The 24,507-nt window shown below is 38.7% G+C and overlaps 1 protein-coding gene across 13 annotated transcripts in view; it reads right to left on the bottom strand.

The window, feature by feature from the left end:
* Positions 1 to 1,751: 1,751 nt before the first annotated feature.
* The window catches only part of LOC126364990 (peripheral plasma membrane protein CASK), a 1,315,013-nt gene continuing 1,292,257 nt past the window's right edge, over positions 1,752 to 24,507 (bottom strand). For all 13 annotated transcript variants that reach the window (XM_050008113.1, XM_050008106.1, XM_050008111.1 and 10 more), the window contains 2 exons: positions 22,789 to 22,964; positions 1,752 to 4,351 (listed from right to left, as the gene is read on the bottom strand). In XM_050008113.1, coding sequence (XP_049864070.1) covers positions 4,172 to 4,351; positions 22,789 to 22,964 — 356 coding nt within the window. In that variant the 3' untranslated portion in view covers positions 1,752 to 4,171. The remainder of the gene's footprint in view (positions 4,352 to 22,788; positions 22,965 to 24,507) is intronic.

Here is a 24,507-nt window from a genome sequence, read left to right as displayed (position 1 = left end):
AGTCTTTAAAAAGTTTCAGCTACTCAAAAAAAAATTGTTGCACTCTCTTTCAAATCGGTATCTAATATGGCACAAGAATAAACAGAAATTGTAGAAATACACAAGTTTTCTGTAAGCACTGTTAGAGAGAAAATTGTTAACATTTCAACCGCTTTCAGCTGAAGTTAGTTTCCCTAATTGCTTTGTGCCTTCACTGAACTTTTCTCTTTTATTTTATGTATTATGTCAGGTACAGCCTGAAATTGTGTTGTCCAATACAACCTGAACATATTGCTGTGGTATTTTAACATTTTGATTGTTATTATTAGGATAGACATACAGACTACAATGTGGAGAATAATACCAGCTGTCTATTTTAGATGTGACTGATAGCTTCAAATAAAAATATCAATACTCATGATAACACAATTGTTTGCAATACATGATTATGTAGTTTTATTGTCATATGAGCTTAACATGTGAATTTTTTGCACTAATGTTTTTATTGGTAAGATCTTAATATGACAATTCACACTAAATATTCTTCAGTGAACACTAAGTACCTTACCTTCTGGGCATCACATATATTTCTAAGAAGGAAAGGACCACTAGCCAAACTTCCTAATTTGGGTAATAGTGTCTCCAGTCACTGGATGATTTGACTGCCAGTCACTGGATGATTTGACTGCGTCACTCATACACAAAAATACAAAAAGGAAAAGATTGAAAATTAAGTTTCCTAGAGTTCTGAATCTCAATAACAATTTATTTTTATTCAAATAATGACATATTCACAGGTGTACTGAATGTTATTTGTCAGCATATCCAACTGTCCTTTGAGCATGTCTCAGTAGGAGATCCATGAGAGAAGATGTTTATCACTGAGTGACTATGTTCAGTTTCAAGAGATAAATTTTGTATCCATTATTCTGACCACAGACCAGTTTCAGCTCACCATTGTAGAGACAATTTTATTCAGTGCTGATGTAGAGTGAAATCTGAAGTTATCTCATGACGAATGGAGATCATGTAATAGAAATTCACAGTACAAAATATTCAGGGTGATACCATCTATCTATAACCAATCATGTGATACAATGACAATGTTTTTATTGAACATATTCCTTCAGTTTCTTGAGAATCCTTAAACAAGCAACAAAATTTACTTCTGCTTTAGGAAGTAGAATACAACATAAAGTTTGAAAAATATGTAATCAGTGCTTTGAGTTTTATAGTGGTAATATAGTTCAACATTACACAGCAGATCTTGCTGCAGTTCCAGGAATCCTGATTGTGCTTAAAGGCCACTTCCAGTAATGTATTCTAAAAGCAGCTTCCTATGCTGATGTAAATAATTTGTTGGTTATTTTGGACTGTTTACTGCAGAATGCTAGGCACAGTATATAAATTCTGTGTGTCTAGTGGTCAAACATAACATTATGCATTATCAAAACATAGCATTGGTGTATAGTTCTTCAGACTAACGACACAGTGACCTTTATTACTGGATTTCCTCCCACGAAAATAAAATTAATATGAAAATATTAGTGTCAAAACTACTGCAATATTTTGGAATAAAACAAAACAGCTGGTATAAAAGGAAACTGATAATAAATAAAACACTGCTACATTAACTACAAAATTAAGACAAATCTATATCTTTCACAAGAGTAGCATCTCCTGCAACAATTTCTTGATGGTAAATTGTCCAGTGAAGATATCTTCCCCAAAGTTTGTATCCAGATTATTATTAAAATAGAAAAAAACACACACACAATTACAAAATTTACTGACTGTTTACAGCAAAGTATCTTTTTGTGAATATGAAATCACGTAACACCAGCAATAAACTGATTATGTCTGATACTAGAGGGATTTGACTTAAGTAAGAATACATACAAAACAATAATTTCAAGTACATAGAGAGAGAAAAAAAAAATAGTCGTTTCACTGCTTGTAGTTAATCTGCAGGTCACTTTCAAAAATCATAGAAGGGCACACAAGCCCTTAAGCAACTGAAACACATGTATGTATGACAGAAACAGATGCACATAAAACTTCGTTTATTGAGTCTCAATCTATTCACATTAAACAAGCCACATAAGTTCATTCCCATATGTTCAATAAAGTTTTCTAGTTTTTGCATGTTGCTTCTACATTCTTGATCCATCTACATATAGTTGCATCAATATCCTGATTGTAATATTTCTTTCAGTAGTTGTAGGTATTTATGACACGAAAAGATTTTTACACAGCTGAAGCTCTTCAGATTGTGTCACTTTGTTAAATTGCAATAACAATGTTAGTATTTGAAGTTTTTCCAAATTTATAGTGAAAACATCTTTCCTCATTCACTACAATATTTCTTAATTTTAAATCCCACTTTCTTGCACCTTTAATGGACAACACTCCAATTCATTCTTGAAAGCATATTGCTTCATCACTCACAGCCCAAATCACTGCAGATAAACAGCACAGTAGCCAAACACACATCAGATGCAAACATATGCACTTCTGCTGCTTACACTGCTGAATACTTCCTCTTCTGCACACTTAACATATTCAAGAGCAGTCAAGAAGTGTAACGTCTGGGAAAGTCCACCACTTACCCTAACACCTTACACGTACAAAGCACTATCCACATCCTCTTCATATATACTGCATGAAATATTGTAGACAGAATGTTCATGTTAATACTTAATGCTCTGTCATTTTGCATAGATTAAGTCAAAATTTTATTCACAGTACTTCAAGATGGCACTTCAGTTGTATTGTAAAATACTTCATAACTGAGCATACACTAAGTTTGTGCTTAATTTTATAGAGCACTGTTTCTATAACAGTGGTCGTATTTGTGCACTTTCTGTATTACATTACTTGCATAGTTTGATAAAATTTTACTTTAAAAATTCTAATCAACAATATTACTATTTGTGCATATAAGATGAACACTTGTAACTGCATATCACTCACAGTTTGTTAACTGAAACATGCAAATGTTACAGTGAACCAATTGCTGAATAGTTTAGGTAAAATAGCAGTTCAGACTTTCGTAGTAACTGTTGAATTACAAATTTTGATAATTATTCCAAATATTTTAGTACCTTTTCTTAAAAACTATATAATTATTTGAATATTCAGATTGCTTTTCTGGATAGATCTCAAAATGTAATACAAAGGAAAACATATCTATAAAAGAATTCAAACATTAGTGTTTATTTTTTAGTAAACTAATATAGAATGTGACAAATGGGATTTTCAGTGCAGTTCTAGTCCACTATAAATAATAGGATGTTATTAATTAATAATTAATTCATGGAAAATCAGTACAGTGCTATTGCTTTTTGAAACATGTTCAGCTTCAGCACAACTAGCATCATTGAAAACTGAAAAGTTACCAACAACTAAAAATCAGATTTGCTAATGCCCGGTAATTTATTCACATGAACACAGAAACTGGAGCTGTAGTAAATGATAGAAAAGAAGAGGAAACATGAAGGAGGAATGTTAATATGTTTGGAATGTCTCTGAATTAGAGCTGATCTTTGCATTCAAACAATAGTGTTGTGTTCATGAGATAACAATCAGTACACAATTCAGAAGCAATGGAATAACTTAACAGAACAGTACAAACATTCAGCCTACCTTTCGCAAATACTGCAACAAAATAACTGACACTTAGCGTTAACCTACTTCTGAAAATTATTTCTTACAATGGAGGACAAACAAAACTTATTCAACAATATAGTTAAATGTGTATCCATATTCCCTTACAATAAACAAAACTATTTTCCTAATATTTCAAACTAGTAGTTTAACACTGCCTTGTTGTTCATATTACAATCAAATAATAATTGTTCACAGAACATAAATTTGTATAAATAAAAGTCTTTCAAGTTTTATGAAATTTTAAAAATTTAGGATTGGAATCACTTACTACAGCTACATGTTTGTGTTCCAGTTATGAACTGAGAAATAAAGTGACACAACTTTCCGGAAAAAGAGTTGAAGATAAACTTAATACCACTCTTATTTGATTCAGCAGTTATCCACAGGAAGATCATTAACATACACATACCAGAATTGAAATTGAGCATAACAAACACAGTAACTTCTTATTCATGCACTTAATCACTTTTTCTGTTTCCCATTTTCACTTTATTGTAGTTGTAGACTCTGAAAGTGTCTTCTGTCAGTAGACCCATGAGACAGGTATCCACTGTGGTGTAGTATGAACACGTTCAATGGCTTTTTCTAAGGCAGCTATTGTCTCTTCTATATCATTATTAACTATAGTTAAGTCAAAGAAATGCCCATAGGCTTGCCGCAGAAGATCAGATTCCTTCGCTAATCGTTCTAAGCTTCCATCATACTGCAAAGAAAAAGAATAAGATTAAGCAAGATCCTCCACTTAATGGTATAAAGAATGTGTAATACATAAATTCACCATGTAGACTGCAGCACCATAAAAACACCTCTAATAACTGTAATAAGAAGTGAGTACCTCATATGAAACTGTATTTGTGTGGTATGTAAAAATCACTATTCTTTTTAAAAAAAGATATGACTTGCTTAAATATTAATAGTATATTTTTAAAAAGCCAATATTTTTTCTGTGTAGTGTTCATAAATGTTTAAATATTTGTACCAACTGCAGTGTCACAAAGAAATAGCAGTGGCAATGATCAAAACATAAATTAACTGAAAGACAGAAAAATTACTTCACAAAATAGTGATTTGGTGTACATAGTAGGTTTTTGCAGTGCAGAGTAATTTCCATTAAATTCATTTTTATTTCTTAAATGCATTTTTTTTATTTATTTTTTTCGTGGAACTTGTAACTGATCTTGGGATGTGTATTGAGATTTGTGTGCTCAGTTCTAAATTTGTCAAATGGTCGTATTTGCGCACTTTCTTTATTACATTACCTACATAATTTGATAAAATTTTACTTTAAAAATTCTAATCAACAATATTACTATTTGTGCATAAAAGATGAACACTAGTAACTGCATATCACTCACAGTTTGTTAACTGAAACATGCAAATGTTACAGTGAACCAATTGCTGAATAGTTCAGGTAAAACAGCAGTTTAGACTTTCGTAATAACTGTTGAATTACAAATTTTTGATTTTGTGCCTCTATGACATAGACAGACATATGGTTCCTCAAGAGAGGCAGCAAGCTTTTCAGGAGGTGCAGAAACACCAGTCTGCAAGACTGACTAATCTGGCCTTATGACATTAGTCAATTGAAGGTAAGTGGAACTACAGCTGTCATACTTCCCGAGGGCATGCAGCTCTACTGGAAGGCTTAATGGTGGTGCCATCCTCTTGGATAAAATATTCTCGATGTAAAATAGCCCCCCATTCAGATTGTGCGTCTCCTCAGGAAGATGATGATGTCAGGAAAACTAATACTGGCAGTCAATGGATCAGAGCATATAATGCTAGTCTTTAAAGGCTGAAATCAGATATAGTGTGAATTAGAGAAGTGTGTTGCCAGGAAGAACAGGACTTCTGGTGCAGGACTGCCAACACAAAATAGTAGTAAGAAAATAGAACATTGACTGTGGGAGAGGAGTGAAAGTGGAAACAACCTGGTGGAGTTATGTTTAGAGCACAATTTAATCACTGCTTGTACTTAGTTTAAGAATCGAGAAAGATGGTTGTGTAAGTGGAAGAGACCTGAAGACACTGAAATAGATTTCATGGCCAGATTTTAAACTGCAATAAATTTCCAGAACTAAATGTTGAGTCTGACTGTAATTTATTTGCTATGAACTGTAGATTAAAACTGAAGAAACTGCAGAAGGTTAGGAAATTAAATTGATGGGGTCTGGATAAGTTTGGCAGAAAGAGAAGCATGTATATGAATACTAATATCTCAAATAGAAAGCCTGTACTAAGAAAAGAAGGGAGGGCTGAAATGTAGAAGTAATATAAAGAGGGAAACAAACTTGAAGACAATATTATGGGAAGAGCAGAGAAAGAAGCTGAAGATGTTGTGTGCAGTATGATACTGAGAGCCTAATTTGACACGACAATGAAAGACATAAATCAAAACAAGGTGCCTGGAATAAATGATATTTCCTCTGAATAATTGAGATATGTGACAAAATTATTCAGTCTAATGTCCATGGTATATAAACTTGAAGTTTGAAGAAGAATGTAACGATTTCTTTTCCATAGAATGGTGGTGCTGACAAGTGTGAATGTTACTGAATAATCAGTTTAAGAAGCCATGGTTGCAAATTATTGATATGAATTATTTACAAACATATGGCAAAAACCAGTAGAAAAATGACCTTGGGGAATATCAGTTTGGGCTCTGGAAATGGAGAGGAGCAAGGATGGGGAAAGGACAGGTGGATTCTTTGGCGGAGAGCGGCACACAGTAAGGGGCTTTGGAAAGGGAGGAGGTGATAGGACAGAGGGGGGGGGGGGGGGGGGGGCATAAACTGTTGCGTGGTGGATGTTGGGACAGTAGGTTACCCTAGGCTGAGGTTGGGATAATTTTGGGAGCATATTTAAGAATATGCTATAAGGGTAACCCCCATCTTCACAATTCAGAAAAGCTGGTGGTGGATGGCCAGATGGCCCGAGTTGTGAAGCAGCTATTGAAATCAAGCGCTTGTTGTGCCACATGTTGGTGGTGGGTGTTCATCCTGGTGGACGGCTGGTTAATGGTCATACCAACAAAAAAAAGCTACACAATGATCGCAGCAGAACAGGCATATAACTTGGCTGCTTTCACGAGTGGTGTAAGATAAACCTGCAACAGAACTGGAATAGGAACTACTGGGAAGGTCTCGCACCTGGGTCTTCTACAGGAATATGATCCCTATCGCATCAGTGCCAGCGGATAAATATGATATTGCAGTGCTTGTGTTATTCCAAATTATGATGCAAGGTTCCGTTGGACATCCATCATAATTAGATATAACACAGGTACTGCAATATTGCACAGATCTTGTATTAGATGTCCCTCATTTCAGCACACGATGGCAAATAATCAAAGTCCAGACAAAGGATGTGGTTCACTAGTTCCAGTCCAGGGTGGTATTGTATGACAAAGGGGCACTCTTCTGCAGCTTGGTCTTGGGGGTGGTGGGAGGATTGTGGGTGGGTGGTAAAATGGCATGGGAAATCTGTTTGCGGACTAGCTGTGGGTGATTGGTCTGTGGGTGGTATGTCTGCCTGTGAAGGCTTTGGTGGACTTTCAGCATACTGGGGAAGGGAGTTCTTGTCACTGCAAATACACTGTCCTTTGGTGACCAGGCTGTACGGGAGGGATTTTTTGGTGTGGAAGGGATGGTAGCTATCAGAATGCAGGTACTGTTGGTGGTTGGTATGTTTAATGTGGATAGAGGTGTGGATAGAGCCATCAGAGAGGGAGGAGGTCAATGCAATGAAACTGAACCTGAGCAGGGGTTTGGGGTTTTGGGAGTTTCCAAAGGTTGCCTCTAGATGACCCATAAATAGATTGACACTGAAGAGTGCCATGTGGGTGCCCATAACTGTGCTGTACCTTTCCTTCAAATGCGAAATAGTTCTCTGTTAAAATAAAGTTAGTTAGGTGGTAGGTAGATAGGAGGTAAGTAGGGTTTCTCCTCTCATACCATATTCTTCTAATTATGCAATAGAGTGGTATGATTCACAGTATTGAAAGCTTTACTCATATGCAGGAAGTGCCTGTTGCCTTGTGTCCTTTATCCAGCTTGTTTAATACTTCTTGTATAAAAGTTGCTACTGCTGTCATGAAATTACTTTCTCTGGCAATCTTCCAAGTTCTGAAGTGAACAATATTGGCTGCTAGCTTTCTGTGTTTGTTTTTATTCCCTTCTTATTCAATGGTAGAATTTCAGTGATTTTCAGCTCAGGGAATTCTCCAAGGCAGAGGGAGCTACTTATTAGGTGTGTCACAGGCTTCACTAATTCTCTTCAGCATTCCTTTAGCAGCTTACGTCTAATGTCATCCTAGATCCAAGACATTTTTGCTTCAAGTTTGGATATGATTACCAGTAGATCCCTCCCAGTAAGCCACGAAAGAAAACAAGATTAGCTAGTGTTTATAACATTAAAATTGGGTGCCCAGCCATGTACTTTATTTGTGTCAATAACACTGAACTTTTGTTTGAATTTCTCACATAACCTCTTTTTGGACATTTATTATTTCATGACTTTCTGTTAAAGTTATGCTGTTGTGTTTATGCATTATTTGACAGCTGTATTTGTGACCTTTTCTAAGTAGTTTATATTTTGTTAAAAATTATTGTAATTTAACATCTCTGAAATAGTTAATTATGAATAAAATCCGCTGCAGTTGTAACTTCAGATTTACTTTATTTGCATAGATACATGTACATTATCTGTGTTTCTGGATTCAAATCCCATTTTCAAGTGCTACTGTAACAATTATAGAAGACTAGGTAGGACATTAAACAAAATAAAGAAGGCTGTAACAAGGGCTGGCCCCAGCAAGCCAAATTTCATGTAGGTTTGATGTACAGACCACATACAGGCCAACACTCTGCCTGTCTCAGCTTAGTTCGTTCCTTCCCAAAAGTAGTCAGTACAGCTCGAGATTTCATTTAGTATTATGATGTATCTTTTTATGGCTGGCACAACTCTCTTCTGTATGGGAGAATTGTGGTGTCAGTGCACCTTACCCTTCCCTATTTGTTTTCACAAATCCAGTGGCTGTTTGCACAAAAAGAGGCAGTCTAGCAATCTGTCATCACAAAATTTAACAAAGAAGGGGAATGGCAGAAGAGAGGATGGGAAATCTCAATATAAATATGTACATATAGTGAAATGGGGGGGGGGGGGGGGGAGAGAGGGGTTTGAGAGAGAGATCACAAACACCAAGGAGTTGTGTGATATGAATAATAGTTGGTAGGTGTGCTTCTACATCTGAAAGATGTAGCACCGCTATGAAGATACAGATCAGGTTTGCTTTAAATACACGCTGTAAAGGTCGTGAACATTAGTTACCTTTGAGACTGGATGCAGTGAGCTGATGCTAGTTAAGAGTGCCTATAAGACAACAAAGCTGAAGGTGCCATTATCACCCCATTGAGTTTGAAGATGGTAGTGTGATAAGGCTACGAGAAGCTGGATGTCTCTTGTGTGATAATACACAAACATCTGGCAGGAATGTAGCCCCTGTAAATGTTTGCTGGCAGCAGTGGTCATGAAAATGTATGATCACAAGGGTATTGGTCTCTGGACAACCACAAGGTAGTACTGAGAGGAAAGGTCATCGTGTTCAGAGTAAGGGCTGCAACTGCAGCAGCAATTTGAGCAACAGTTGGTACCACGGTGACATAACAAACTCTTACAAATCCATTACTTCAAGGACAGCTCCAAGCCAGATGCCCTGTGCTGTGCATTCCACCGACACAAAACCATCGCCATTTGTGACTTCAGCGGTGTCAAGCAAGAGCTCATTTGGAAGGCAGGGTGGAGGTCTGTTGCGTTTTCTGATGAAAGCTGGTTCTGCCTCAGTGCCAGCGATGGTCATTTGTTGGTTGGGAGGAGGCCAACTTGTCTGAATGCTACACACACCAGACTTATACAAGGAGTTATGGTTCATGGTGTGATTTCGTACGAAAATAGGAGCATTCTCAAGGTTATCTCACACATCCTGACTGAAAATTTTGTATGTCAACTGGTAATTAAACCTGCTGTGCTGCCATTCATGAACAGCATTCCAGGATGTGCTTTTCAACAGGATACCGCTCGTCCATATAATGCTGTTGAAACCTAGAGTGTCAACATGTTGCCTTGGCCTGCTTGATCACCTGATCTGTCTCCAATCGAGCACATATGGGACATCATCAGACAATGACTCCAGCAACATCCACAAACAGCATTAACCATACCTGTACTGACAGACCAAGTGCAACAAGCATGGAACTCCATCCCATAAACTGACATCCAGCCCCTGTACAACACAATGCATGCACATTTGCATGCTTGCATTCAACATTCCAGAGGTTACACTGGTTATTATTGTACCAGCATTTCACATTTGCAGTGGCTTATCTTGCACTTACATTAACCTGTGATCCTGCAATGTTAATCACTTTATATGTTACCTAGTCAAATGTATTCCTGAATTTCATTACTCTACATTAATTAATTTTTGGTGAAGCATTTTTTTCCGTCTTTGTATATGTGCCTTGATGGCAAAACGTATCTTCTGTGTGCATGTGCACTCACTTATCTGAACCCTTGCTGCGGGATTCAGTTGAACAAATGGATGGAGAGCACTACATCTGCATGTGCAGCTTGAGGGAATTTTGGCTGGATGGGAGGTATGCTAAGATGGCTGAGGCAATTAAGACAATTATTCTAAAGAAGAGGAGCATCCTGGTTTGAGTCCAAGGAGAATCGTCATGAAACAAAAACAAAAAAAAAAAAAAAAAAAAAATATACATGAAAATTTTACCAACAGATGGCGCTGTAAGCATCAGAATATGCACACCAACACATGCCCACCAGAACATGTGTTCCTCAATTAGTGTCCGAGATGCCCACCATGACTGCCTCCATGAAGTCAGTCAGTTATGTGTTCTGTTGATCAATCTCACAGTAACCATTATGATGGGAAACGTCTGAAGTGTATAAGAAATGAACACATGAATCAAGCCCCCCTTAAAAAATTAAAAAATAAACACTTGAAATTTTTATTACCAACGCCATCCCCTTAAATGGTACAAAATGCATATATTACACCTATAGATTTACTTATTCCTATTCAAGAATTCATCTATGGTATACAAGGAGTTGTCAAGGAGATGTGATTTCAATTTATTTTTGAAACTATTACTGCTGTCTGTCAGACAATTTATTTCATCTGATAATTTATCAAAAAGTTTTACAGCAGCATATTTTACCCGTTTCTGTGCCGAAGATAGTTTAAGTATAGGATACTGTAAGTCTGTCTTTCTTCTGGTATTATAGTCATGAATGTCACTTGTTTTTTAAACTGGTCCATATTGTTGAGAACAAATTTCATTACTGAGTAAATGTGTTCTGAGGCTATTGTAAGAATTCCTAACCTTTTAAACAGATGCCTAGAAGATGTGTGACAACGAGCCCCACACATTATTCTAATCATTCTCTTTTGAGCAGTCAATAATTTTTGCCTAAGTGTTGAATTACTCCAAAATATTATTCCATATGACATCAAAGATTGATAGTATGCAGAGTGTTAGCTTACTAATTTCTAGCGTACTAATTCCTGTATCCTCAAAATTGGAAATTATTCTGATTGCAAAAGTTGCTGAACCTAGTCACTTTAGAAGATCAAAAATATGAAATTTTCCAATTAAGATTCTCGTATATACGTACACCCCAAAAATTAGTATGCTCTACCCTGGCTACTGACTTCTGTTGATGTGTTGTATTTATTGAAGGAAATATACTCCTTGCAGCAGAGTAAGCCCATTCACCGGAAACCAATTACTAACTTTTCCGAAGATATTATTTGTGTGCTGGCGTAAGCTGTCACCCACACACAGAACAGCAAAGAGGTTGGAAGAAGATCGATAGTAGATGTAAGCAACGTGCCTATCAGGGTCTAGGCCAACTAGAGACTCGCAAGCAACATATTGCCAACGACTGCTAGTAATTAGATTGCTGCCACGGACCTAAGGGCCCAGCCAGTCAGTCATCCAGTAAGTCAACAAGTTGAATCATCAGTCAGAGCCCAGTGGGGGTCACAGTCGCAGTTAGCTCTGCCTCTAGCTCAGACTCAGTCAGTACCTAGCAACCAGATTAGTGTATGTAGCAAGACTTTCATTTCACTAGCAGTGAGGCTAACATGGACTATTACAGAAAAGCTTGTACCACAACAACTGGCTGTCAAGTTACACAACATCTGGTTCTTCTGAATAACAAACCCTGTTAATAAATGCATCTACATCTACATCTACATCTACATCTACATCTACATCTACATCCATACTCCGCAAGCCACCTGACGGTGTGTGGCGGGGGGGTACCCTGAGTACCTCTATCGGTTCTCCCTTCTTCCAGTCTCGTATTGCTCGTGGAAAGAAGGATTGTCGGTATGCTTCTGTGTGGGCTGTAATCTCTCTGATTTTATCCTCATGGTCTCTTCGCGAGATATACGTAGGAGGGAGCAATATACTGCTTGACTCTTCGGTGAAGGTATGTTCTCGAAACTTTAACAAAAGCCCGTACCGAGCTACTGAGCGTGTCTCCTGCAGAGTCTTCCACTGGAGTTTATCTATCATCTCCGTAACACTTTTGCGATTACTAAATGATCCTGTAACGAAGCGCGCTGGTCTCCATTGGATCTTCTCTATCTCTTCTATCAACCCTTGGTATGGATCCCACACTGCTGAGCAGTATTCAAGCAGTGGGCGAACAAGCGTACTGTAACCTACTTCCTTTGTTTTTGGATTGCATTTCCTTAGGATTCTTCCAATGAATCTCAGTCTGGCATCTGCTTTACCGACCATCAACTTTATATGATCATTCCATTTTAAATCACTCCCAATGCATACTCCCAGATAATTTATGGAATTAACTGCTTCCAGCTGCTGACCTGCTATTTTGTAGCTAAATGATAAGGGATCTATCTTTCTATGTATTCGCAGCACATTACACTTGTCTACATTGAGATTCAATTGACATTCCCTGCACCATGCGTCAATTCACTGCAGATCCTCTTGCATTTCAGTACAACTTTCCATTGTTACAACCTCTCGATACACCACAGCATCATCTGCAAAAAGCCTCAGTGAACTTCCGATGTCATCCACCAGGTCATTTATGTATATTGTGAATACCAACGGTCCTATGACACTCCCCTGTGGCACACCTGAAAACACTCCTACCTCTGAAGACTCCTATCCATTGAGAATGACATGCTGTCCTTTATTAAAAATGGGGATGACCTGTGCCCTTTTCCAATCCTTTGGAACGCTACGCTCTTCTAGAGACCTACGGTATACCGCTGCAAGAAGGGGGCAAGTTCCTTCACATACTCTGTGTAAAATCGGACTGGTATCCCATCAGGTCCAGCTGCCTTTCCTATTTTGAGCAATTTTAATTGTTTCTCTATCCCTCTGTCGTCTATTTTGATATCTACCATTTTATCATCTGTGCGACAATCTAGAGAACGAACTACAGTCCAGTCTTCCTCTGTGAAACAGATTTGGAAAAAGACATTTAGTATTTCGGCCTTTAGTCTGTCATCCTCTGTTTCCGTACCATTTTGGTCACAGAGTGTCTGGATGTTTTGTGTTGATCCACCTACCGCTTTGATGTAAGACCATAATTTCTTAGGATTTTCTGCCAATTCATTGAACACCTCTCGCATTGCCCTCCTCACACTACATTTCGCTTTGCAGAATTTTTGTTTGTCTGCAAGGCTTTGGCTATGTTTATGTTTGCTGTGAAGTTCCCTTTGCTTCCGCAGCAATTTTTCTAACTCTGTTGTTGTACCACGGTGGCTCTTTTCCATCTCTTACGATCTTGCTTGGCACATTCTCATCTAACACATATTGTACGATGGTTTTGAACTTTGTCCACTGATCCGCAACACTATCTGTACTTGAGACAAAACGTTTGTGTTGAGCCGTCAGGTACTCTGTAATCTGCTTTTTGTCACTTTTGCTAAACAGAAAAATCTTCCTACCTTTTTTAATATTTCTATTTACAGCTGAAATCATCGATGCAGTAACCACTTTATGCTCGCTGATTCCCTGTTCTGCATTAACTGTTTCAAATAGTTCGGGTCTGTTTGTCACCAGAAGGACTAATATGTTATCGCCACGAGTCGGTTCGCTGTTTAACTGCACAAGGTAGTTTTCAGATAAAGCACTTAAAAAAATTTCACTGGATTCTTTGTCCATGCCACCCGTTATGAACGTTTGCGTCTCCCAGTCTATATCCGGCAAATTAAAATCTCCACCCAGAACTATAACATGGTGGGGAAATCTACTCGAAATATTTTCCAAATTATCCTTCAGGTGCTCAGCCACAACAGCTGCTGAGCCCGGGGGCCTATAGAGACATCCAATTACCATGTCTGAGCCTGCTTTAACCGTGACCTTCACCCAAATCATTTCACATTTCGGATCTCCGTCAATTTCCTTCGATACTATTGCACTTCTTATCACTATAAACACGCCTCCCTCTTCACTGTCCAGCCTGTCTCTGTGGTATATATTCCAATCTGAGTTTAGGATTTCATTACTGTTTACGTCTGGTTGCAGCCAACTTTCTGTCCCTAGTACTACATGGGCGTTGTGACCGTTTATTAATGAGGGCAGTTCTTGGACCTTTCTATAGACGCTCCTGCAGTTTACTATTAGCACATTAATATTGTTATTCCCTGTTGCATTTTGCCTACTCCTACCTTGCCCTGTCTCAGGAGGCGTCTTGTCGGGCCTAGGGAGGGAATTCTATAACCTAAAAACCCCCATGTGCACTCCACACGTACTCCGTTACCCTTGTAGCCGCTTCCAGCAACCTGACCTATTCAGGGGGACCCTACATTTCTGCACCCGATAGCGGAGGTCGAGAAATTTGCACCCCAGATCTCTGCAGAATCGTCTGAGCCTCTGGTTTAAGCCTTCCACTCAGCTCCAAACCAGAGGACCGCGATCGGTTCTGGGAACGATGCTACAAATAGTTAGCTCAGATTCCACCCTGCGAGCGAGGCTTTCCGCCTTCACTAATTTCGCCAACCGCCTGTACGAACTGAGGATGACCTCTGAGCCTAGACGACAGGAGTCATTGGTGCTGACATGAGCAACAATTTGCAGTCGGGTGCACCCAGTGCTCTCTATCGCCACCGGTAGGGCCTCCTCCACATCTCGGATGAGACCCCCGGCAAGCAGACAGAGTGAACACTGGCCTTCTTCTCCGAACTTTCTGCTATTTTCCTAAGGGGCTCCATCACCCACATAATGTTGGAGCTCCCAATAACTAATAACCCCCCCCCCCCCCCTCCCCGTGTGCCTGCTCAGACCTTGCTGAAGGAGCAGCCACATGTCCACTCACAGGTAGAGCGGGCAATGCCACACGGCCAGCCTCTACATTTACCCTCCGCCTCGTGCACCGCGAATGCCGCTGAACCCGCTACTCCCCTTGGGGAGAGGGTGGCCCAACCGTGCCCGGTACCCGCGAAGATGTCTCGACAGCAGGGACAGTGGGTGAAGCATGTAACACCTGAGGTGTACCTTGCGACGCACCAGACTCCCCACTGCTGCTACACTCCGAGGCAGCAGCCTGAAGACGGCTGGCAGTGGCCATCAACACGCTGAGCTGTTCGCGAAGAGTGGCCAGCTCCTCCTGTGTCTGTACACAGCAGTCACACATGCAGTTTGTTTTATGGAAGAGGATACTGGTCACCAAAAAACATCCTCTCCTTGTTTACCATTAGGTACAAGCCTATAGTGACAACGAAATGACACAAAACTTTGTATCATTTTCTATTGGAGTTTCTTTTACTGGATTAATAATGATGCTTGTATCATCAGCAAACATTGTTAGTTTAGCTTCTTGTTTCAGATAAGAAGGGAGGTCATTCACATATATCAAGAACAGAAGGGGACCCATGATTGAACTCTGTGGAACATCTAATGTAATTTCACCCCAGTTAGATGTGCAAACTTCCTTAAATCACTTAAACTATGTAAGGAAACTTTTTGCTTCCTATTCTTCAGATATGACTTATTCCTCTTCTGTAGATACGACTTAAACCACCCATATGCTGTTCCATTTATACCATTGAATTGTAATTACTGTAACATAATGGCATGGTTCACACAATCAAATGCTATGGATAAATCACAGACAATTCCTTTCGGTGACATTTTACTATTTAATGATTCTATTATGTTGACAGTGAAATTGTACATTGCTGTCTCAGTGGAACAGCATTTTTGAAATCTAAACTGTGATTTATTAAGTTCGCATTACTGTTGAGATGACTAACCACTCCTGAGTACATTACTTTGTCAACAATTTCTGAAAATGCTGTAACATCTGTGCTGTCCCCTTTTTTGTAGAGAGGCTTGACAATGGCATATTTTAACCTGTCTGGAGAAATACCTTGAGTTAGTGATGCATTATAAATGTGACTCAGAACATCAGCTGCAACCAATACACATTGTTAGAGATGTCATTTAATTCAACAGAACATTTATTTTTCAAAGATTTAATGATTTTCCTTACTTCACAAGAGGTTGTTAAGTGAAAATTAATCTAAGATTTCTCAAAACTGACTCTTCCATGGACTGCTTAGCTTTTTTTTTGAACTATTCTCACTGCGAAGAATCGTGCATCTTTCACGTGAACAGTGACTGTGCATCAGTAGCCCTGCAGAAGTTCTGGACACTCAAGGGTATGAAAAAGGCACTGGTCTGATGTCTACTAAGTGTCAGCAGAAAATAATTACAAAATTTGAAAAGACAGGTTCCTCAGAAGTGCAGTGTGGCAGAGCAAGAAAAGCAGTTGATCTGACATTTGTCGAAAAGGTACAATAGTGTCGAAAAGGTACAATAGTACGAATGTGTGCAAGATGGTACTCCTTCGCACATTGAGGAAAGCCAGTGAACAGGTTGCTGCAGAGACATTTCAGAAATGCTAGAATTATCAGCCGTCATTTCCCTAGAACCTGACCATCCAGATCACCTAATCTTGATCCGTGTGCCTTCTGCTTCTGGAGTTATCTAACAGATGATGTGTTCAGTACTCCAGTTACAAACGTAGCTGAATTGAAGGCACACACTGCCCAACACATTCTGAATGTGACCCCTGAGACACTTCAACCTGTTGTGGATTTCAACTTCCGGGAGAAAATGGTGGACAGGGTATTCAACATGCCTTGTGCCAGTTTCACAACAATTAGAAAAACAAATGTCTTTTTCTTTTTTTGCCGTTTTTGGCACTAGGACAAATAGAAACAAATTTAATTTTGATTTTTATGCATTTTTTGTAATCAGGATAATTAAAAACCAATTTTTTCCCATCTGATGTGATTCGATTTTGCTATGGTAGTTGGGCTTATGTAACTAACAGTGCCACAATTGTTGACTGCCAAACTTGTATAGTCATGCACATTGAACAGTATGGATGGTGTATTATGCCAACAGCTGTCATATTGCAACCATCTGTCATTTGCAGCTGTCTTTAATTATGGATATCCCGTTACTTTGGATTGTGTATGTCATGTTTTTGGTTTTACACATATCCGTCCAACTGCGATAGGTCACATCTTCGTTCTCATGGTTTTCAATTTTCGATATTGTAGTTTTCTTTATATTTAATATATTTTGCATCATTATTTTACTTTTGGTATGCAGCCTACATTAATGTTTAATTATTATTTTCTGTCAAATGCATTTGTTGTATTGCACTTCATATGTTTTACCATGATGCTCTGGATTTTCTTAGTAATACTATTTTAGAACATCTGCATGAGGTTACTTTGTGAGGTAGTCTGGGGGTGAGGCATGGATGTTATTAGTAACTGTATTTCCTCAATAGGGAGGTGCCTACTTGTTTTCTGCTCAAGTGTCTATTATCCAGACAGTCGACAAGACTCACTGGAGGAGAAACACCCCTCTGAAGATGTCCAGCGCAGCTCTGGACAAAACGTTAGTAGCTGAAGAGTTTCATGGAACACGACCTTACATCCCGGAAGGTTTACCAGAAGATTTGTTACAGTAGCATCTGAAGATAAGATTAGCATCCTGAAACCTGGGTTGTTGACATGTCTTTATGCAAATAAAGTAACTTCAAAATTAAAACTGCGGCAGATTTTGTTCATCAAGAACAATGCAATTAACAGCTGTGCATGACCCACTAAGAGAATATTATATCGCTTAAGTGCATACACCAATCTTTCATGTTCTCTCTCAGTTCAGTGATTTCAAGAGCAAAATTTTCAGCTTTATGATTTATAGCTGTGTTTCTTTGTGTCTTTTACTAAAAGGGACATATCATGTAAGTGTCACTGAATAACTCACACAAATTATCCCAGTTATATCATTCCTTGATGGTCATAATAAAGTAAGGGAAATCAAAGTTCACATAGAAAGATTTAAGTATTCATTTTTCCCACACACTGTTTAAGAGTGGAGTGGCATAGTAGTAGTCTGAAAATTGTTCGATGAACCCTCTGCCAGCCACTTCATATATGAATTACAGAACAGTAATGTACATGTAATATCTTCTTAAGTTTATTAAAATTAAATTTTCTCTTATATAAAAATTTATCACTTCTACTTGCGCCTACATTCTCTGCATCAAGATTGATTATGTTTACTTTATCCCTTGTTACGTTTGTGAGAACATGATCAATGCATGTTGGTGTACCTGAGTTTATGTGGTTACAGTTAGAACACTGGAGTAAGTTGACATGATGGAAATAATTAATGCTATGATTGAATGAGTCTATGCTGAGGTTTCCAACAAACAACATGTACATTTTATACACTGATGTATTATCCAGCAAGTCCTCTAAACAATTCAAAAATTATTCTATGCCTTGTGACCCATACAGACCTGCTATAATCAAACCTTTAAATACTGTACAGGTAGCAACAAAAAATAATGAGTCATGTAATTTGTGCATTTAAATTACCAAAGCAAGCTTCAATTCACACATGCACATCTGAATGATACAAAACATAGATTATAATCATGCATTGATTAAACCCACATAAAGAGATCATTCAAATGCTCTGAAGGAACCCTAGATAGTACTAAGATTATATCTTTTGAAGCAGATGTAATTGTTCAATGATGAAGTGGGAAAACAACAGAGAATTTCATTATTAAGAAAAAGCACCATCACATAGCGCCCAGTAAGCCCAAAATTCTCTACAAGGTGTGACAATGAAGTAATCAGACTGATTTTCTTTGCAAGATGTGGCAACCCTGAAGGCTTGCGTATGCACAATATCTTTGACCTTGGTCTATAAGCTGCTTCTAGTCCAAGTGGCACATCAATGCAACTGCTCAGTCATGAATTGTGCTGTAATAAGTAAACACGTGTTTGTGTCTCTTGTCTAGAAATGGAACCGCATAATACTGTGAAACGGTAAGCCATTACTTTTCACATTAAATTGGGTAAAAAAGTGACGACAACTTATGGTAAGCTTCAGAAGGCTTTTGGAGAGGAGGTTATGTCAAGGGCTCAAGTTTTTCATTGGCATAAAATGTTTAGGGAAGGCAGAACGAATGTTGAAGATGAAGACCACAGTGGACAACCATCAACCTCATGAACAGATGTCAACTTGGCCAGGGTGCGTGAACTACTTTTGGCTATTGTCAGCCATATGCAAGCTGCTGCCTCTGGGTGCAGTGGTGGCACATCGCATGGGACACAGTGGATCTGCCCTCACCGCAGGGTGAGTGGCTGGTAATAGCGCATTCGCATTGCTTGAGGTGGATAGTCAATGTGTAGACTGTCTGACCTTGCCCATTCACCTTGTGAGTGGATAGGTGGCCCCTTCTTCAGCAGGGTCCGAGCAAGTACATGGGAGCAAGGATTTGCTAGTTATTGGGAGCTCAAATGTTAGATGTGTTGTGGAGCTCCTTGGGGAAATAGTGTTCAGGGCCAAAAAGAAATCCAATGTGCACTCAATATGTCTGTTAGGGGGCCTCATCCGAGTAGTGGAGGAGGCCCTGCATGTGGCTGTCAAGCATGCAGGGACTAGTTATCTACAAGTTGTGGCTTACATAAGCACCAACAACACAACACCTGTTGCTTGGTTTCTGAGGCCATCCTCAGTTCATATGAGTGCACATGATGTGCAAGCTGAGCTTGCAGTTTGTAGCATTGTTCCCAGAGTTGATTGGGATCGTTTAGTTTGAGCCGAGTGGAGAGTCCCAAACAAAGGCTTTGTCAACCCTGTGAGAGTCTTGGCTGCACTTTCTGAACCTAGATTAGCAAGCAGAGATGTGTAGAACTCCCCTTGATAGGTCGGAGTCCCCTTTATAGAACAGAGTACTGTGAGTTTTTTTAAGCTAGGCGGTAGTTTGAGGTACTCTAATTAACAACACTCACCAGCCAATGCAAGATAGCAAAGTCTTGTAGTGACATGGTTACTATAATGATTTACCAATTTTATTGGGTACTTCAGAGTAAATACACTTTAATTGCTCAATTTACTGCCCTCTAGGAAATTTCTTACATGTAAATTCTTCTCAGAATTGTGAGCTGGCTGAAACTCAAAGTAGAAACCTCTAAAATATTTAGTGATTCACGGAATGTATATCAGAAATACGGATCAGATACCATAGGAGGGCGACTGTTCATTACAGGACACATACAGCTGGTCTAGGTGAAACCAAGCTAATTGTTGGATGTTTTTACTGGCCAACCAATTCCAATGTGACAGTTTTAGACCCATTCAAAATACGTCTACACTCTATAGCATGGAAATACCCAGATCATGAAATATTAATTGGACGTGACTAGAACCTATGAAATGTGTATGGATTCATTGCAGGGGGGTACGGAAAGACCGACCTGCGAAATTTTGTTGAACATGTTTTCCAAAAACTGTTTTGAACAGATAGTTACACAAGCCAAGCACAACAGGAATATTTTACATGTCATGGTTACAAATAGGCATTATCTTATTAATGGTGTCAGTATAGAGACAGGGATTACTGATCATGATGTCATCACAGCAATGATGATTACTGAAGTTAATAAATCAATCAAGAAGCTCAGGAGATTATTTTTTGTTAGAAAGTGCAAGTAAGCACTTGTTAGCATTCCACTTATACAGTGAATGGACATCATTTATTTCCTGTATGACTGACACAGAGGAATACTTGGCAAAGCATTAACATATTGTAAATCACATTCTATAGAAGTAAGTATGAGTGAGTGGGTGAAGGACTGACAAAATTCAGAAAATTCTGAGGTAACAAAGACTGTTGCACTCTTAGTTCAAAAGAGATTGCGCAAAAGCCATAGGCAAAAATTTGAGGTTCATGCGCCTGTAAAAAGAATGATGCACACAACGCATACAACAACTATAACTGACATACTTTCACAAAAGCTCTTGTCAAGAATGCAAGAAAATTCTGATCCCACCGAAACTTGCTAAGTGGATAGAAGGCTTCTATCCAATTACTTGTTGACAAGTCTGCTGTGGCAATAGAAGGTACGAAAAGGAAAGATCAAGTTTCAATTTCGCATTAAGAAATTGTTCACACTGGAAGATCATGTAAAAACATATGGCTATCTGACCAATGCACAGACTCCCTTATGGCATTGATGGCCTTGGCATAGAGAAGCAACTAAAAAGAGCTGAAAACAAGCAAGTTGCCAAGTCCAGGGACTCCCAATTCGATTTTAAAAGGAGTACAGTTCCTTAACTTAGCTTGCATTTATCGTGGCTTTGTTGCCTTGCACAAAGTCCCAATTCACCGAAAAAAAGTGAAAGTGACACTATATAAGGTTAAGAGAACAGATTCACAAAATTACATAACATATCCTTAATGTCAGTTTGCTGGAGAATTCCTGAACATATTTTCAGTTCGAATATAATAAATTCTCTCGAGAAGGAAAAGTTTCTGAGAAGTAAAAGTTTCTGAGAAGGAAAAGTTTCTGTCCGCAAATCAGCATGGTTTTAGGAAGCATCACTCATGTAATACTCAGCTTGCCCTTTCCTCACATGATATCCTAGGAACCAAGCACAAAGGACAACCAGCAGATTCCATATTCCTGTTCTGAAAATCACTTGACACGGTGCCCCTTTGCAAACTATTAACAAAGGTACAAGCATAAGGAACAGGTTCTTAAGTAATAGAACGCAGTACACTGTTCTCGACAGTGACTCTTCATTCACATCAATGGTATTGTCAGGAGTGCTCCTGGGAAGTGTGATAGGACCACTATTATCCTCTATATACATAAATAATCTGAAAAATGTAGGCTAATGCAGACAAGTGGGAAAAACAATCTGGTAATGTTCGAATACAGTATTAGTAAGTGCTGCTTAACACAATCAAGTTGATTAAATATTTTGGTATCACGTTGCAAAGTGACATGAAATGGAATGAGCTACATCAACATAATTGCCATCTAAGTTGAAATGAATAAACCATATTTGTGTATCCAAGTTGAAGAAAAATGCCACCAGTAATTATAGACAAGACATCATCATCAGCCTCCTTCTGAAATCTTTTGCCAGCAAGGAAAGCTTTCTGTGGCAAAAGATGTAAAAATGAAATGGGGTGAGTTGGACCTGTACAAGGAAAAAGGAAATATTTTCTAATTAATGATTGTAAGAATGCAATGCACTGCAGCCAACATACAGTAAAGAGCACTGTTATAGACCAAAATATCTCAAGACAACTGACCATGTCGCTTTTTTTGGACTGTGTATAGTGTCACAGCAATATAATCTAATCATACATGAGGATTTCCTCAGTTATACTGTGGTTAAGAATTTATTGTGGTCAGCTAATAGACTGGAAGACATAGAAAACAACTGTAAATGTACAAGTTGTTCAAAAAATTTGTATCACAGTACTCTCGTGATTTAATCGCAATTCCATGGTAATTCCTTCACAGTTACTTTAGATTTACTGGCAATTTCCTTGCATGAAACCTAAATATGGCAAATACTCTTAAGAAATGATCTTTAATTTTTCCTTTATTAGATGTATAATTATGACATTGCCAAGTGGGATGATCAACACTAATACTCCTCTTGTTAATTACAACAGATAAAAATACTGTAATGCTGTGAACTTGCTGATCACAAGCTCAAGCACATATCAAATACTTACGTCAGCAAGGTTCTGAAGCACAGGGGCAGCAATGAAAACTACATATGGTGCAAATTCGGCTGTTCTTAATACTTTAAGAGCTTGTGGTTCCACATCTAAAATGGCCATTCTTCCTTCTTGGTGAATTTTCCTGATTGTCTCCAGTTTTGTACCATACATTGCATCTTCATGTGTCCCTAATGAAGAAAAAAAATCATGCATATTTTGGTTGATAAACATCAATTTGCACATAAATAACTGCTGAAGATAACATACATTTATAGTGAATTACATAATAATTTTTGCTTTTTTCTATCTATATTATCTGACAAAAATCTTTGATAACTGTAAATAATTACAGGTTCATTTAAATTCAGTTAAATATCATTAGCCTTGTCTATATAAAAATTCACTATAAAATGCCATTAACTGCAAACATTTTTTGAGTTCCAGAAAGTTAAAATAACAACAAGCACATATCATCAAGTAAATGCATAGGTCAAATTTATAACATTGCCCTCACCATCACAAGTACAAATTCTTTAAAAGTCTATATGCTGAGTTAGTAACATTCTGTGGAGAGGTCTGTGTAGTTCAGATAAGCTGGAGGGAAGGATTTAGTGGCATGGGTTATGAAGCAGCCATTGAATTCAAGCATGTTGTGCCACTGGGTGGTCAGTGTTGTTTTTGGCCTCAATTTAGTGGTGGTTGGTTTGGTTGTCATGCCGACACAAAAATTTGTGCAGTGACTGCAGCAGAGTTGACATATGCCATGATTGTTTTCACAGGTGATCCTGCCTCTGATGGGGCAGAAGAAGACTTTGTCAGGATTGTAGTAGGAAATGCTGAGTGGGTGGATCACGTAGGTCTTGCACTTGGATCTTCCACAGGAATATAATCGCTGTAGGAAGGGGCGGAGAGTGGGAGTGGCATAAGGATGGACTAGGATGTTGTGTAGGTGGGGTGGGCGATGTAATGCCGCTATAGGAGGGGACGGTAAGGGTCTTGAGTAGGTGTCCCTCTTTTCTGGGCAAGGTAATAAATAATCAAAGTCCTCGCGAAGGTTACAGTGATACTGGATGATGACAGGGATGCTCTTTTGTATTTGATTCTTGGGGGTGGTGGGAGAACTACAAATGTTTGAAGATATGATACAGGAAATATTTTTGAGAACTAGGCGGGGGGAGGGGGGGGGGGGGGGGTGTTTGCGTCTATCTCTGAATGCCTTAATGAGACCTTCAGCGCGTAATGGGCAAGACAATTCTTGTCACCACGGATATGCTGCCCATGACTGCCCATGAGTGACCTGGTTGTATGGGAGTGATTTTTTGGTAGAAGGGGTAACAGCTATCAGAATACAGGTACTGTTGGTGGTTAGTAAGTTTCATACAGAGAGGTAGAGGTCAATGTCCATGAAGGTGGCATCTTAGGTTAAGCAAGATCAGGTGAAGTGTGTTGGGGGAGAGGGGCACAGGGTATTTCAGAATTAATTTCCTCTCTACAGCAGTTGAAAGTTCTTGGCAAATTAAATCTGTGTGCCAGACTGAGACTCAAACATATAACACTGTCCTTGTTCTACCAACTGAGCTCCAGGGCCCAGGCAATGACTACTTAACTGCCCTCACTGCCTTATTTCCACCAGTACCTATCTATTATCTTCCAACAATACAGAAGTTCTGTGGCATACCTTTATGGACTAGCATTCTTTTAAGAAAGGATACTGGGGTAACAAAAATCTCA

Source organism: Schistocerca gregaria, chromosome 1 (assembly GCF_023897955.1).
Source record: "Schistocerca gregaria isolate iqSchGreg1 chromosome 1, iqSchGreg1.2, whole genome shotgun sequence".
NCBI classification, from domain to species: Eukaryota; Metazoa; Arthropoda; class Insecta; order Orthoptera; family Acrididae; genus Schistocerca; species Schistocerca gregaria.
Note: the sequence above shows the minus strand (reverse complement) of the source record. Positions and strands in the feature narration are given on the sequence as shown.